At 39.2% G+C, this 13,402-nt stretch overlaps 1 protein-coding gene across 3 annotated transcripts; it reads right to left on the bottom strand.

The window, feature by feature from the left end:
• Window positions 1–2,696: 2,696 nt before the first annotated feature.
• On the bottom strand, window positions 2,697–11,937 carry slc17a8 (solute carrier family 17 member 8). 3 transcript variants are annotated; one of them, XM_068603115.1, is made up of 12 exons: window positions 11,802–11,937; window positions 9,843–10,098; window positions 9,412–9,530; window positions 8,072–8,186; window positions 7,815–7,902; window positions 7,085–7,171; window positions 6,238–6,380; window positions 5,882–6,031; window positions 5,633–5,765; window positions 5,163–5,273; window positions 4,694–4,821; window positions 2,697–3,350 (listed from the first exon to the last, which is right to left on the bottom strand). In XM_068603115.1, exons 1-12 carry the CDS (start codon window positions 11,900–11,902, stop codon window positions 3,021–3,023), a joined length of 1,761 nt encoding a protein of 586 aa, XP_068459216.1. In that variant the 5' UTR covers window positions 11,903–11,937; the 3' UTR covers window positions 2,697–3,020. The 3 variants fall into 3 exon arrangements, with proteins under 3 accessions (XP_068459216.1, XP_068459217.1, XP_068459219.1); XM_068603116.1 differs by having other exon boundaries at window positions 6,247–6,380; XM_068603118.1 differs by lacking the exon at window positions 5,882–6,031 and having other exon boundaries at window positions 6,247–6,380.
• Between the last annotated feature and the right edge of the window lie 1,465 nt (window positions 11,938–13,402).

Raw genomic sequence — 13,402 nt, 5'->3', positions numbered from 1 at the left:
GGACTATCTGGCCTGTGTTTAAGAGCATGTGGGGAATGAGCCGGCAGCTATGGCCTCGAGAAAAAGGACGGACAAGACAACACTGATATAATTTAGAAGTTACGTGTACAGCAGTCAACGCTCTCACAAGTATGGATGGGGTTGATTTAAATCTGTTCTAAATACCTATCTTAATGTGGGTTAAAGAGAATGACAAAAGATTAGTCTGTTTCTTTTCACTTTAGTGTTTAATAACATAAATGACACACCCTGAAGAGTGACATAACAAGGACAGCACAAAGTCTATAACCTTGAGTGTTAAATATTTGAATGTATGTGTATATTTCCTTTTATAAAGACTCCCACGAACTACCGTCCTTTACTAACGTGGCAGTAGTTTTGCAAAGGCCAGTCTGACACTGAAGAGGAATATCCTGTCCAGTAATTATCTTCGTGGTGAAAATGAAGCAAGCGGATAAAGACAGATAAGAAAGAGGATGTTTACCACAGCGTGATGGGAAACAGAGCTGTCTTTGAAATACTTAAAAATGCCTAATTTAAGGTCTCTAGCATAAACAGACAGCATTAAGGACAGTCTATTCTGTCAAGTAGTTACAGAAAATAACAAAAATTGACACTGCACTTTGTTCCTTTAAGCGGCTTTATATTAAAGATTTAAATATAGAAAATGAGCTGGAGCGATAGAAACAAAGCAGCAATATCGAGAGAAGACACAAACATGTTCTGCTACTTCCTCTCATTTTTAAACACTGTTTATTTCTTTATTTTGGTCATGCTAGCAATACAGCTAGGTGGCAGTGTTGGTTGATCAGTTCATCAGTCCACCTCTTTGATCCAGATTATCCCAAATATCTCAACAATTATTGGATGGATTGCCAGGACATTCATGGTTCCCAGAGGACTTTGGTGAGAATCAGGTTGCCATTTCTATTTTGAATAAAAGCTCTTGAGACAGACTGAAATCAAATTTGGTCCATGATAATCATATTGGTCTCAAGATGAATTGCAACATTTTTCATTATTCATATACTTTACGAAAGCAGAAAATCAAAAAGCAGCAAAACTGCATTAAAACAACATTTCCATCAGCTTCAGCTTTTTGGTGCTAATTAGCAAATGTTCGCATGCTACCATGATAAATAGGTGCAATGAACATGGCCAACACTATACCTGCTAAAAATCTGCACGTTATCATGGATCAAATTTAAATTTGGATTATATTGTCACTCTAGCATCAGCATTTAGACACTGCTGTGCCTCAGTACCGCCCCGCAGAGCTACTAGCATGACTGCAGATGCTAAGTCTTGTTTTTCATCATACACTGTGTGCAACTTTGTTATAGTTTTTTCCGCCAGACAAAAACCTGGGAACAAAATATGCATGTGACTGTGTAAGAGCAAAACTGCACAATATATTTGGTGGCGAGTTATGGCTGCATGCTCAAGGACCTCTTGTGAATGTATTGACTCTTGTATTGACTCTTTATACTGCCATTGACTGCCTGCTTACTCCTAACAACTCTCAGCCAACCACAAACTGCTACTCTGCGCCCAGAGACACAGTTGGGGAAACAGGCTAACTGCTAACAGCTAACGGAAATACCAATACACACATTGCTGTACCTCGCCACCAGTCAGCTGTTGCTTAATGAGTTTGAATTTATGTTTTGGCACAAATGTAGGAAATGTATTATACAATGTCTTCAAGTCCATTGCTTGCAAAACTTTACATCGCTGCTTGTTTTTTTAGTTTGAACAAAGTCTGTTGGACAACGCTTTACAGCACTGGTTGGATTATTTCAATCACACAATAGTGTGTATGGTAGCTGCACACACACTATCTTTACTAAGTGCACTTTTCTAATTATTTTTATAAATTCTTTGAATACACAAAGTAACATGAATGTTAAATATTCTCAAACAAAATCAATAATTCAGAACCTTTACAGGATTTTATGTTTCTAAACAATCTTAATACAGAAGTATTACATCTCAAGTAAAGTGCAAATCAAATCAATACTGTCTCAAACAATAAGATACTAACTTACAGTACAAAATCGATGTCTCTTCTTTAGCAGTAATGATGGTGAGTGTAAATTTCCCATACTCTAAGCAATACAGTACATTATTTTTAGAAACAAACTGGGTCTCTATGTATCAAACATTGATAAACTGCAAAAAAAGACAAACACCAGGAGAATATATAGTTACACTGAATGCATCATGGAGTAACGTCGTCACTGAACTCCTCATCCATTGCATCCCATTATCAGCTCAAAGCAGTATAAATAACGAAAAGTATATAATGCTAAAGACCTGCTGCGTCCAGGGAGCGGGTTAAGCGGTGCAAAGTGCAATCATTCAACAACAGCAAATACATACAAGCAAAAATAAATAAGGCTCATAACATTAACACGCATTACTAAGTTCCAAAAGCACATATTTTTTCACGTTGCATAGCAGACACAAAACATTTCAAAAACTGTTAAAAATAAGCTACACAAAGTTCAGTCAACGTTTGCCGACACAGACGAAGTATGATCAATGCAGTTTGCAGGAAAAGTCAGATTTGAAAGTTGATCTGTGTTTTCTGATGTTCTTTTAACACAGCACTAGTTGGTTCATAAATGTTTGTCTGTGGTTAAATTTCCATTAAACAAAAAATACTAGTCAAAACTAAATTGCCAGTGTAGTTATATTGTTTAAATCCTGATTATAATATGTATTTGTTCTTATTTTTGTTTTCTAATTTTGCCTCCGTGAATTTCTAAGAAAAACTATGGTTGATTTTAGCAGTTTTACTTTGTTGTACCATGTTCCCCTGTGATTTATGACATTCCAGGATATCACAGTTTAACTGGAGTACTGACAAAAAAAGGAAAAACATCTTGTGGTACATATAATGTTGCTGCTCCTCGTCACTTTTCCAATGTTTCTTAAATTTTCCACAGGTTTGTAATGACACTTGAAGCCTCGACCAGACTTGACTGTTTTGGAAGTCCTTTGCCCCAAAACGTGTCTCACTGGTACCGGTCCTGGTGGTCGCCATTCCCAAAATGTTCCTCTTCCTCTTGCATAGTCACCCCTCTCTTCTTTTTCCAGCCCCGTTTTCCACCAGAGGAATTGTCTGTGGTTCCATAACTCTTTTTGGGAACCTCTGTGTTCTCCATGTTGAGCTCTGATTCTTCAGCCAGCTCATCCTCATCAATAATGCCACATTTATCCTCGCTGGTGCTCTCAGGGTTGGCCCAGTCCTGCTGTTCTCCAGAAGCAAAGATAGCGTAGAAAATGACCCCTGAGTAATGCACCATGGACGCAATAACAAAGACGTTCTGCCACTCCAGACGAGTCTGTGGGGAGATGAACAGAGTGAATGGATTTCCTGCCTGAGGTAACGCTGTAAATGCACTGCCTTACTCACGGCACGGCACCGGAAGAACTATTAACTACAACATATATAATACATTCTACAGGGTTATTAATTATTAACAACATACATTGATAGGTGCAAAATTACATACAGCTATTCTGTGTTTGACGAAGAAGCAAACCTGCTATGTTTTATATGTACCATGAGGGAAGGCCTTAGTGAAGGACACTGTTTCTGAGTTTCCTGTTATGTTTTGTAGAATCCTGATTAAGTATAAAATAATTTCATCAGAATATGACTTTGAAGGACTGAAGTTAAGGCAAGGTAACAGGAACATTTCTGAGATGAACTAATCAATGTACGCTTGTTAAAATATAAGTGTGATGGGTAGGCTCAGTGTTTCCTCTCCATGTTAATTCCACCGTCTGCGTCTGTCACTGGCAGACACAAACACAGCTGAAGACACTTGTTTCATTAGGACCTGGCATATGAAGGGAGCAATAGAGGGTTGTTCTAGCCACTGCTGTTTTGCGTGTATCCTCAAATGTTTCTGATTACATATCAATGTCCTCTGACGCAGGTGACTGTTCTGTCCCTTGCTCCTCGACCTCAGTTCTGCATTCGACACCAAAGACCATAACATGTTGATGAAGAGGCTACGGGATTGGGTGGTGATATCTGGCACAGCGTTGGAGTGGTTTTCATCATAGAATGACATCATCATAAAAGTTTATTTGGAAGAATTTGTGTCAGACACCTCTCCACTGTCTTGTGGGATACTACAGGGCTCGGTCCTGGGGTCTCTGTTATTTTCTTTATATTTGTTACTTTTGGGAAAGATTATTAAAACGTATAACGTTGCTTCTCATCTAACTCCATCTTTCCTTCAAACCCAGTAACGCTTTTAGATTAACTAGGCTCCTAGATTGTGTCGATGCTATTAAAGGTATGGACGGCAGAAAATTCTTTACAACTGAGTGATAAGACAAAAGTTTATCATGAGCCGATTGTATCATTTTCTGAAGCATCTCTGGCAAGTTGGCTTTAACATTGTTTTTACTGTTGCGTTGTGTGACTGTATTGATCAAACTGTCCCTAACCTGATTTTTATCTAGTAACTAATTTGTTTAGTAAATGTCCATTCAAAGTCGTAGCCTTGTCTCTGTTTTGTTACTCTTTGTGGGAAACCCATGCCAACCTGTTTATCTAGTTTTCCTGGGGATTTCAGCCCCAGATGGAGTTGTCTATCCTTGAGGCCCCAGTAGCCTCTTCACTTTTACCTCGGTTACATAAGCAGAAGTGTTACACATCAACTTGTTATACCTTGTTTTTAGTGAGTGCTCCAACAATCAGAGGACACACCATTCCTGATAGCGTTCCCACGCCATTAGAAATGCCCATCAGGATGCTGGCGTAGCGAGGTGCAATATCCAAATGATTGACATTAAAACCTGAAGACACAGAACACACAGAAGTGGAGAGGGACACCGTTACAAATACATTCTCCCAGAGTGCACATGGCTCGATCCACTTGTACGTTTAGTTGTTGGATGTATTGAAAAGAAGCTATGACATTTTCAAAAGGAATGCCTGTGGGATTTTTTGGCAAACTAGTGCGTGTAAATGGTATCACACCAGTTTGTAGAACAATTCTTCATAATCAAAAGGAGAACACAGAGAAAAAGGCACAAAAGGATAAAGCTATATACTGAAATGTTTCTGCCAAAAGTCTCATGTTTTTAGGTTGAGTAGGATGCAAAACAAAGTCTTATACATCAGGAGAAATAAATACCTGAGATGGCAAATCCACTGAACCCGACAGCCAAAACTAGGAAGGTGATGGCAACCCCTCGAGTGTGAGAGAACCCGACCACCAACAGCAGAGTGGCCTCCATACCAAACCCTGTCAAAATACAGGACCAGAGAATGACTCAGTGGTTCATGTAAAACACTTTCAATGCGTTCCAAGGAACTGTAATAAATGACTGAGTTCATTGTCCCGCACAATACCTGCATTATTCTAAAAGGACCTTTTACACTTCCATATTTCAAATACTTATTTGGAGCTCAATGGAAATGTAAAGTTTTTAAACACTTTACTTTACTGTTTACAGTAGAAACAATTAACATTTTACTACTACTGCTAACGTAAGAATGGTTCAGGACCATTTTTGTGCACAGTAACGGTAAAACCAAAGATTATTCATTGTAAAAAATACAAAAAAATACAAAACAAATTGCTTCAAGTTTACCACAACGTACCTCCACAGTTCATGATTTTCCTCACATTTGTAGTAGACAAGATTTTGTTGATGCGTAAGTAGTCAGCAAGCTGTCCTCCAATGGGAACTACTATTGTCATCACCATGTGGGGGACAGCGGACAGGATCCCCACCTGTTGGGACATGATGCAATCAGGATGCCATCATGTAAATCAGTCATGTGTTTAATCCTCTGTCTTTATGGATATTTGTCATCGCCCGTTGAATAACTAATGAAACTGAGGCAAACCTTGCTGATGGGGAAGCCAAATACTTCCTCAAAATATGCCGGCTGGCTGATGAGGAGCAGGTAGAAGGTCCAGCTGCGGCAGAAGTTGGCCACAATGATGGCATAGACGGGCATGGAGGTAAAGAAACGACGCCACGGTGTCTTAAATTTCTGTGATTGGGAGACAGAAGCCAGTGTATGTTATTTATTGTGTGTGTGAGTGTATTTGTGTGTAAGCATGTGTTACTCATGTTTTTGGGACGTAAATCTGTTTTACACAGTCCCATTGTGGGGACTTGCCTTCCTTTTGGGGATAATACAAACCGCTGCATTATAGGGTGGAGACTTGGTTGAAAGTTAGCATTAGGTAAACACACCTCAGTCACACTCAGTTGGCGCGTTGTTTCGCCGATGGTGGTCTCGATGTACATCCTCTCCTCGTCTGTGATTGTGGGATGTTCAGCAGGACTTCCATATGCCAGCAGCAGCCACATGACATACCACATGATCCCAAAAACACCTTTTAATGAAATAACAACAATTTAATGCATGCCTTTATACATATACACTTATAGATGTTTATATTTGTATTGAAGGCTTTGTAAGGGACTGGATAGCCTTATTAAAACAAGCTCGACCTCCTATGGACCACAAGAATTTTCATTATTAAAATGAAATGAACAAGGTATGAGTCACAGAGCCCAGACAGGAAAATGCTAATTTACATCAATAAATCATGAGATTATATCACAGCAGACAGAACCAGAGTAGATTTTTATTAAAACAGATTTGGCAAAGCATGAATTTTATGTCAATGTTAATCATTTTAATCAAACACTAAAGCAATTCAGATAACACTTAGTGTGCAAAGCATACAAAGTACAATCGCTAGAGTAGTTGGCCATTCAAGGATTACAAAAACACTTTGCATTTCGGTAAATTCACACCGTGTTTATATATATATATATATATATATATATATATATATATATATATATATATATATATATATATATATATATATATATATGAGTGATATATATCCTTTTATTAACCATTTATCCTTTTCAGGGTTCAACAGACATATATATATATATATATATATATATATATATATATATATATATATATATATATATATATATATATATATATATATTATTACTTATGTGCTTATTGTTGTTGATAAGATAGAGTGACTGAAGTGTTTGTTATGAGCCTTACCGTAGATATAGAAGACCGAAGGCCATCCGACATATTGAACGAGCACTCCAGCTAAAGGCATGGCGATCACTGCTCCTGCGTAGGATCCTGGGAACAAATCTCAGTGTCAAGGTATGATTACACAAGCAGTACCATTGGGACTGTTGTCTTTTATTTAATGTATTATACAACCGAAATGATTAACTTCATGTAGTTACAATGCATCATTTTTCAGTTTCACACAAAAAAACTACTTCATATAGTGAAAATGTGTCCTAATAAAAACAACCCCATCAAAGAAAGACATTAGTTTCATTTCATTCGTTGGCAGTGCCTATACAGAGCAGGTGTTTTAATGTGTTTTCTATTATCAGATGGATTCATGAACACTGTTGTTTTGAATAGAGCAGGGAGCATGAGAGTGCTTTTGGATGGAAAGCACTGTGAGGCTTCATCTAGGTGAATGGAGGGAGAAGCTCCTTGTGAGTGTGCAGGTGAGCCTGCCTTCATTTACAGACAATGTCAAGAGGGTTTTGATGTGTGGGTTGTCATGGTACCAGTTTAAAGTGCAATGTGGTTATTTTAATTTGGGAGGGACAACAGTATAAATCTGCAAAATAAAATGACCTCTCTCATGTTCATTTACTGACCAGCCCCACTATGACTTATCAGGTTGTGTACGCTGGATTGGATCAGTGAATAGCCTTGTGTTGTGGTCAGTTTGGGAGTATAAACTAGAGGCGTTGCTCACCACAGAATGAAGTTGTGGCCAGTCGACTCCGCTCAAGTGGTGGCGCCCATTTGGACCACATCCCATGACATGCTGGGTAGGTGACACCCTAGCGGGGAAGATGTCAAAGGTCAAATATTGATCCAAGAGGAAACTTGGGATTGATCTGACAAATGAGATGTTTGATTTATCTCTGATCTAACTCAACAAGAAATTAAATGAGCACATTTTACTATTTTTCTATAGTATTGCTTTATGTACACCGTGTGTTTTCTTACCTCCACTAAGCCCTGCAGGATGCGCACAAACATGACACAACCGTAGTGCACCCGTGCTGCTGATGGGATGAACATGTTGAGCACTGACGTCAGGAAGATGGCAGCCCCAAAAACCCTGTAGAAATACTGCAATGTCATCATATTGTGTGTGTGTGTGTGTGTGTGTGTGTGTGTCAAGTGTGTGTGTGTGTGTGTGTGTGTGTGTGTGTGTGTGTATGTCCACCTGAAGCACTTACAGACGTAAAGTATTTTCTTGTGAAAAAGGTAAATAATGGGTAAATACAGACACTGTAAAATACTATACTTTTATTTGATTAATTCCAATTAGTTTCGAATGTAACCAACCGTATTTTAGTCAGTGCACAGCTTGTTATGTGAACGTCATCATTTATTTTAAATTAAATGGATCCGTTCTTTCTAAGAAGTTCCTATTTTGTAAATAAATAGAACCAAACTGCAGAATTATACACCATGAAAACTACTAATATTTTGAATTGTCCTAATATCTGTCTGCAACAGGTAAGAAGACAACAAACACACAGTGTCTGGAAGCTGGATGTCTAATATTGTTAGGCAGTATATCTCCAAATATCTGCCGGTCAAAGCATCTCAGTCAGCCTTATAATGAGACAGATCTCACGCCTCTGCCTTTCACACACTGAGATAAAGACATCCCATTCAGTCTGCAAGTTTCTGCTTCATCACCACCGTGCCGCTTATGTTTCATCTATTTTCTCAGTCACCTCATCCCCTCCTTCCTTCTTTTTTTCCAAAACAGTGTGTAAGTGACACTTGTAATATTCCAGTGACTGGTGTTTCAGAAAGAAATCAGAGGCAGGATCTTTCATTATTAACTCTGTCAGTGGTGTGTCCTCTTTTCCTGTGAAGCTTTTATTACAGGACTACTATCTGCTCCATCAGCACCGCTCTCCACAGCATACAGCTTTAACCCTTTAACCACACACGCTGCCGCAAAACCTTTCTTTTCCTATCCTCTTTTTTTTGTCTTTCTTGTGATCCTTTCTTAACATACATGACAGTCGCTGACAGTCAACTCAAGGAAAAAACGTCAAAAGACAAAAAAATCTAATCCCTTCAAGTGCATCACATCGAACAGCTTCTCTCTCACGGGCCACATCATCTGTTGTCTCTGCACTGTGTTTGGGCTACCAATGATTATCTCTGTTATTGATTTATCTTTTTGTTTTTAATAAAATAAAAGAGAAAGGTTAAAAGTGGCTATCAGAAAAAAACATCAAATTGCTTTTCTTTCCTAAAACCATAAGCATAAAACAGAGATTACAGGGTCACTGTGGAACTAGCCATGAAGTGCATGTCACCTGTTGGCAAACAGCTTGTTGGAGATGAAACCACCAGGGATTTGAGTGACAATGTAGCCCCAGAAGAAGGAGCCGTGGATCAGCCCCACTGTCTCTGGGTTCCAGTTAAACTGAGCTTGCTGGAGAGAGAGAGAGAGAGAGAGAGAGAGAGAGAGAGAGAGAGAGAGAGAGAGAGAGAGAGAGAGAGAGAGAGAGAGAGAGAGAGAGAGAGAGAACAAACCTTAACCACTAAACTACATTATTATTTTGGTATAATCTACAAGGTTGCATCAGTTCAACCCTTAAAGAGTTGATTGAAATGGTTAAACGCCAATCTAGTTTTCTTCTGTTCGGCCTGACTATCTTATGAGCAACAAGAAAATAGATACATGTCAACTCCTGAAACGTCAATATCCCATGAGTCCTGTCTGATTTGATACCGATATATATACCTGAAGCACAGGAGTCCCATTGATATAGACGGTGTTGTTGTTCACCATCTCCACAATGGCCACACCAAGGTTGCAACGTATGCCAAAGGAGATGCAGAAGCCCAGGCCGCTGAGGATGGCGATGATGTAGCGCTTGGGCAGGCCGCCGCAGCTGCAGTCCAGCAGTGGGGCTGGTCGTGGAGCGTATGCCACCGGACGGCCATCCTCTGTCAGTTCAATGTTGTCCTCTTCTTCTACATTACTACCATCTATTTTCCTATGACGCAAATAGCAGCAAAATAAATCACAATAAGAGCATGTTCTTTCTTTATTCTTCTATCCACGATATATGAAGATGTAGGCTGTAGTAGGGAAGTCATACAAATGTATACAGCATGTTTGTCATTTTACAGTTTGCCTACTTTTCTCTGTAAGTTTGTAAAAACTGTGGCAGGAGTAACATAAGTCTGTCTGCTCTCTTACAGAGGGCAGAAGGGGAAGCCAAGACACAACTTAAAAACGTCACAGCCGTGCAGTTATCAGTTTGCTTTCAGGTGCATCACTCTCCACACCTGTTTCACTACCCAGAATCCACTTCTGTCTCGCTGTCTCCCCAAACCCATGAACTGCTTTCATCTGCCTGCAGCAGATTTCTACTGCAGTTAATTTCCAACAAGACACAAACTAACTAGAAACATGGATCTGCTTTTGATATCAAGCACTTAAATTGTCCCTTTTTTTGAGCAAGGTGTGGCTCATGTGTTTACAGTTGGAACACATGTGTATCTTATTATAATATGTATTACAAAAGATTACACTGCTCTGGAAAACAGAGTATTTAATGATTTATTTATTTAATAAAATAATAAATGAATACAAAGTCCTATTGTGGACATGCGTCATGTCTTGAAAGAATAGTTAACACGGTTGGTAGGTGTCTCACAGCTCCATCAAACATCCTGATCTCCAAGATACAAAAGCCACATTTCAAATCCTTTCACCGTTACGTATGCAACCAATCTCAAATGTATTGGTTGTAAGAAAAAAGGAAACAAGAAACAACAAATGGTTACAAGTTCAATGTCTGGTCACTAATTCCATAGATAAAAAGTGACATAAAACTTTCACTAACTAAAAAAGGCCGACACAACGTAAAATAAGTTCTTAGTCCTCTATGGAAGTTTGATTCTCAAGGATGTTGTTTAATTTTTAAATTCATATTAAATAAGTGTTTGGTGTGGCATGATGACAAAAAAGTAAAATATCGACGAATTATCAACCGACTTATCCAGATTTGATTGTTGACCATTTTACATTAATTGGATTTTTTTGTTCTTTGAAACTGGGATCAAATTCATCTGAAAATGTTGTTATAGCGACAAGTCCACCCAAACCTTTTAACATGTAGGTTTATTAGGTAACTGGATCGTGACCAAGATGTTATTTGTGAACCCCCACACACATACTATATAAGTATACAAATATAATATGAATAAAAATATCTAAATAGCAATTTTTCCATTTAACTATAGTGTCAGTCAAGGAATGCCTATTATACGTACATGACAAAAGTACATGTACATTAACATTTTTCCAGGAAATTGCCTACTTAGTCATAATCTTCTTTACAGAATGGGGTCTTCAACACTCTACCTACATCTCTCTGTTAAGGATGTATCAGATATGAAATATATATTAAGGTCTTAAAATATAATCTGTGGTTGCATCACTAGCATTGCCTAGCTGCAAGCAGAAGAATCAAATATGTATTTATCGACAGGATCTCTATGAACACGCTGGGCTGGGAAAAATGTTTCTCTCTTAGTTACAGAGCAATATAAAAAAAATGAAAACAATAAGAGTGACACGCTTATCCCATGCAGTCCAACAACATCTGAAGAAGCTGTGAAGTGGATCAAGCAACCTGCACACACAGTCTTCATGCCTCCATCCCACCTCTTTCCATACAAACCCTCTCACCTTTGCAGTTTTCCTAGAGAGTCCCCCACTGTGCTTTTCACTTCCTCCTTCCCAGGTTTAAGCACCTGTTCCTTCAAACCCGCTAACCCACCAAAAGGCATTTTTTTCTCTGTGTTTTTGTTTTCTCTCCAACGAAATCTGAAGACAGTGTCTTGTTGCCTCACTAACACACTGTTCAGACAAAGAGAAAAATAAATCCACTACAAGCTGTTCATCATCCTGAGTTTGCGGCACCGGGGCTTGACTCCACCGTTCAGTGGTGCCACGGGTCCCTCAGAGGACAGACTTGTCCTCTCCACTTTGCACCTCGTGTGAGGATTCAGTGTCAAAGAGGAGTGGGAGATGATGTTGAAGTATTCCTCAATGTCCAAAGTACCGTTCAGCCAGAGCCTCTGGAACTATTTTCATCTTCTAAAGATCCAGTTAAAGAAAGTGTAGAATCCAGGCTTGAGTCTCTAGGCATGTGATCCCCCTCTTGTCTGCAGCTGATCTGAACAAACTGACTAGATCTCCTCTCCATCTCATAACGCATCCCTTCGTGGTGAGGAGGGGCAGGTGTAGCTGGTTTTACAAAACCCAGCCCCCTCGCTTAACACATCATCGTCCTCTCCCCAGCTCCACCCCTTCAGCAAGTTAGGTTCATCTGATAGCCCGAATGGTGAAATATGCATGAGCTTGACAAGCGACATTGATGGAGAGACAGGAGAAGCCGACTGCTGCGGTGTAAAATGGGAACAGGTGAAACCTAAGACACCTGGAACACCATCAGGGTCCAGGTTAAGACTCCCACTTTTCTATGAGGAGTATTTTTCTGGGTGTATGAGGTAAATCATAACTGCTGCCATGATATGTATAGTTCTTGGACTTACAAACAACACCAATCTCTTTCCATTTGACACTGTTTTGCCAGCACGCGGAAACTCGCCATTTTTTCACAGTGAGTTTTCGTCATTCCAGATAATCAAATATTCACCATTTAAGGGAGATTCAAACAGTAGAGGTGCTGGTGCGGGCCTGGGCCCCAGTACACTTTTAATAAAGAAAGTTCTTTGTGCCAGAAATATTACAGCTCCTAAAAACATGAATACAATGTAAGTAAATAAGTGTATCTGAGTATGGCATCAGATACACCAAAAATGATTCAAATTAGGTATGTTTTCATCTTGTATACTTAATCTATTCAACCAAGGAAATCTGTTGAGACAAAAAGCTCTGTTTCAAGGGAGACCTGGCCAAGATACACAGATTACAAGATTATGTAAGTAAAAGTATACACTCGTGCAAACTAAATAGGTACGTTATCAGGTGTGTATTTACCAGCCACGACAGCACCACTGGTATTGCTTTGAGAATCAGTGTGTGTCATCATATAAAGATGTGGTCCTGGAGACACCTACTGTAGCAGGAACTACCACAGAGCTTAAATGTTTAAATTGCTGTCTGTCTGCGGATAGATTTTGTCGACGCAATAGCGTCGCAACCGTAAAGGAGCAGTCACAAATTTTAAAGGTGTGGAGCTGAGATCAAAATTAAGGCAGAGTTTAAAGGGTGCTAGAGAAAGGTGGCCAGAAGTGGGCAAAGAACCTTAGTGGCAGTGGGGC

The sequence above is a fragment of the Clinocottus analis genome, unplaced genomic scaffold (genome assembly GCF_023055335.1).
Source record: "Clinocottus analis isolate CAN_PGR_092001 unplaced genomic scaffold, fCliAna1.0.p SCAF_6, whole genome shotgun sequence".
Classification (NCBI taxonomy): Eukaryota; Metazoa; Chordata; class Actinopteri; order Perciformes; family Cottidae; genus Clinocottus; species Clinocottus analis.
Note: the sequence above shows the minus strand (reverse complement) of the source record. Positions and strands in the feature narration are given on the sequence as shown.

Excerpts from the sequence above, each read along its gene's own strand:
- slc17a8 (XM_068603115.1), bottom strand. The coding sequence starts at position 11,902 with ATGCCTTTTGGTGGGTTAGCGGGTTTGAAGGAACAGGTGCTTAAACCT. Across the intron at positions 6,381-7,084 it reads TTCGGTCTTCTATATCTACG|GTGTTTTTGGGATCATGTGG; the intron begins GTAAGGCTCATA and ends TTTCATTAAAAG. Across the intron at positions 5,766-5,881 it reads TTGGCTTCCCCATCAGCAAG|GTGGGGATCCTGTCCGCTGT; the intron begins GTTTGCCTCAGT and ends ATGTCCCAACAG.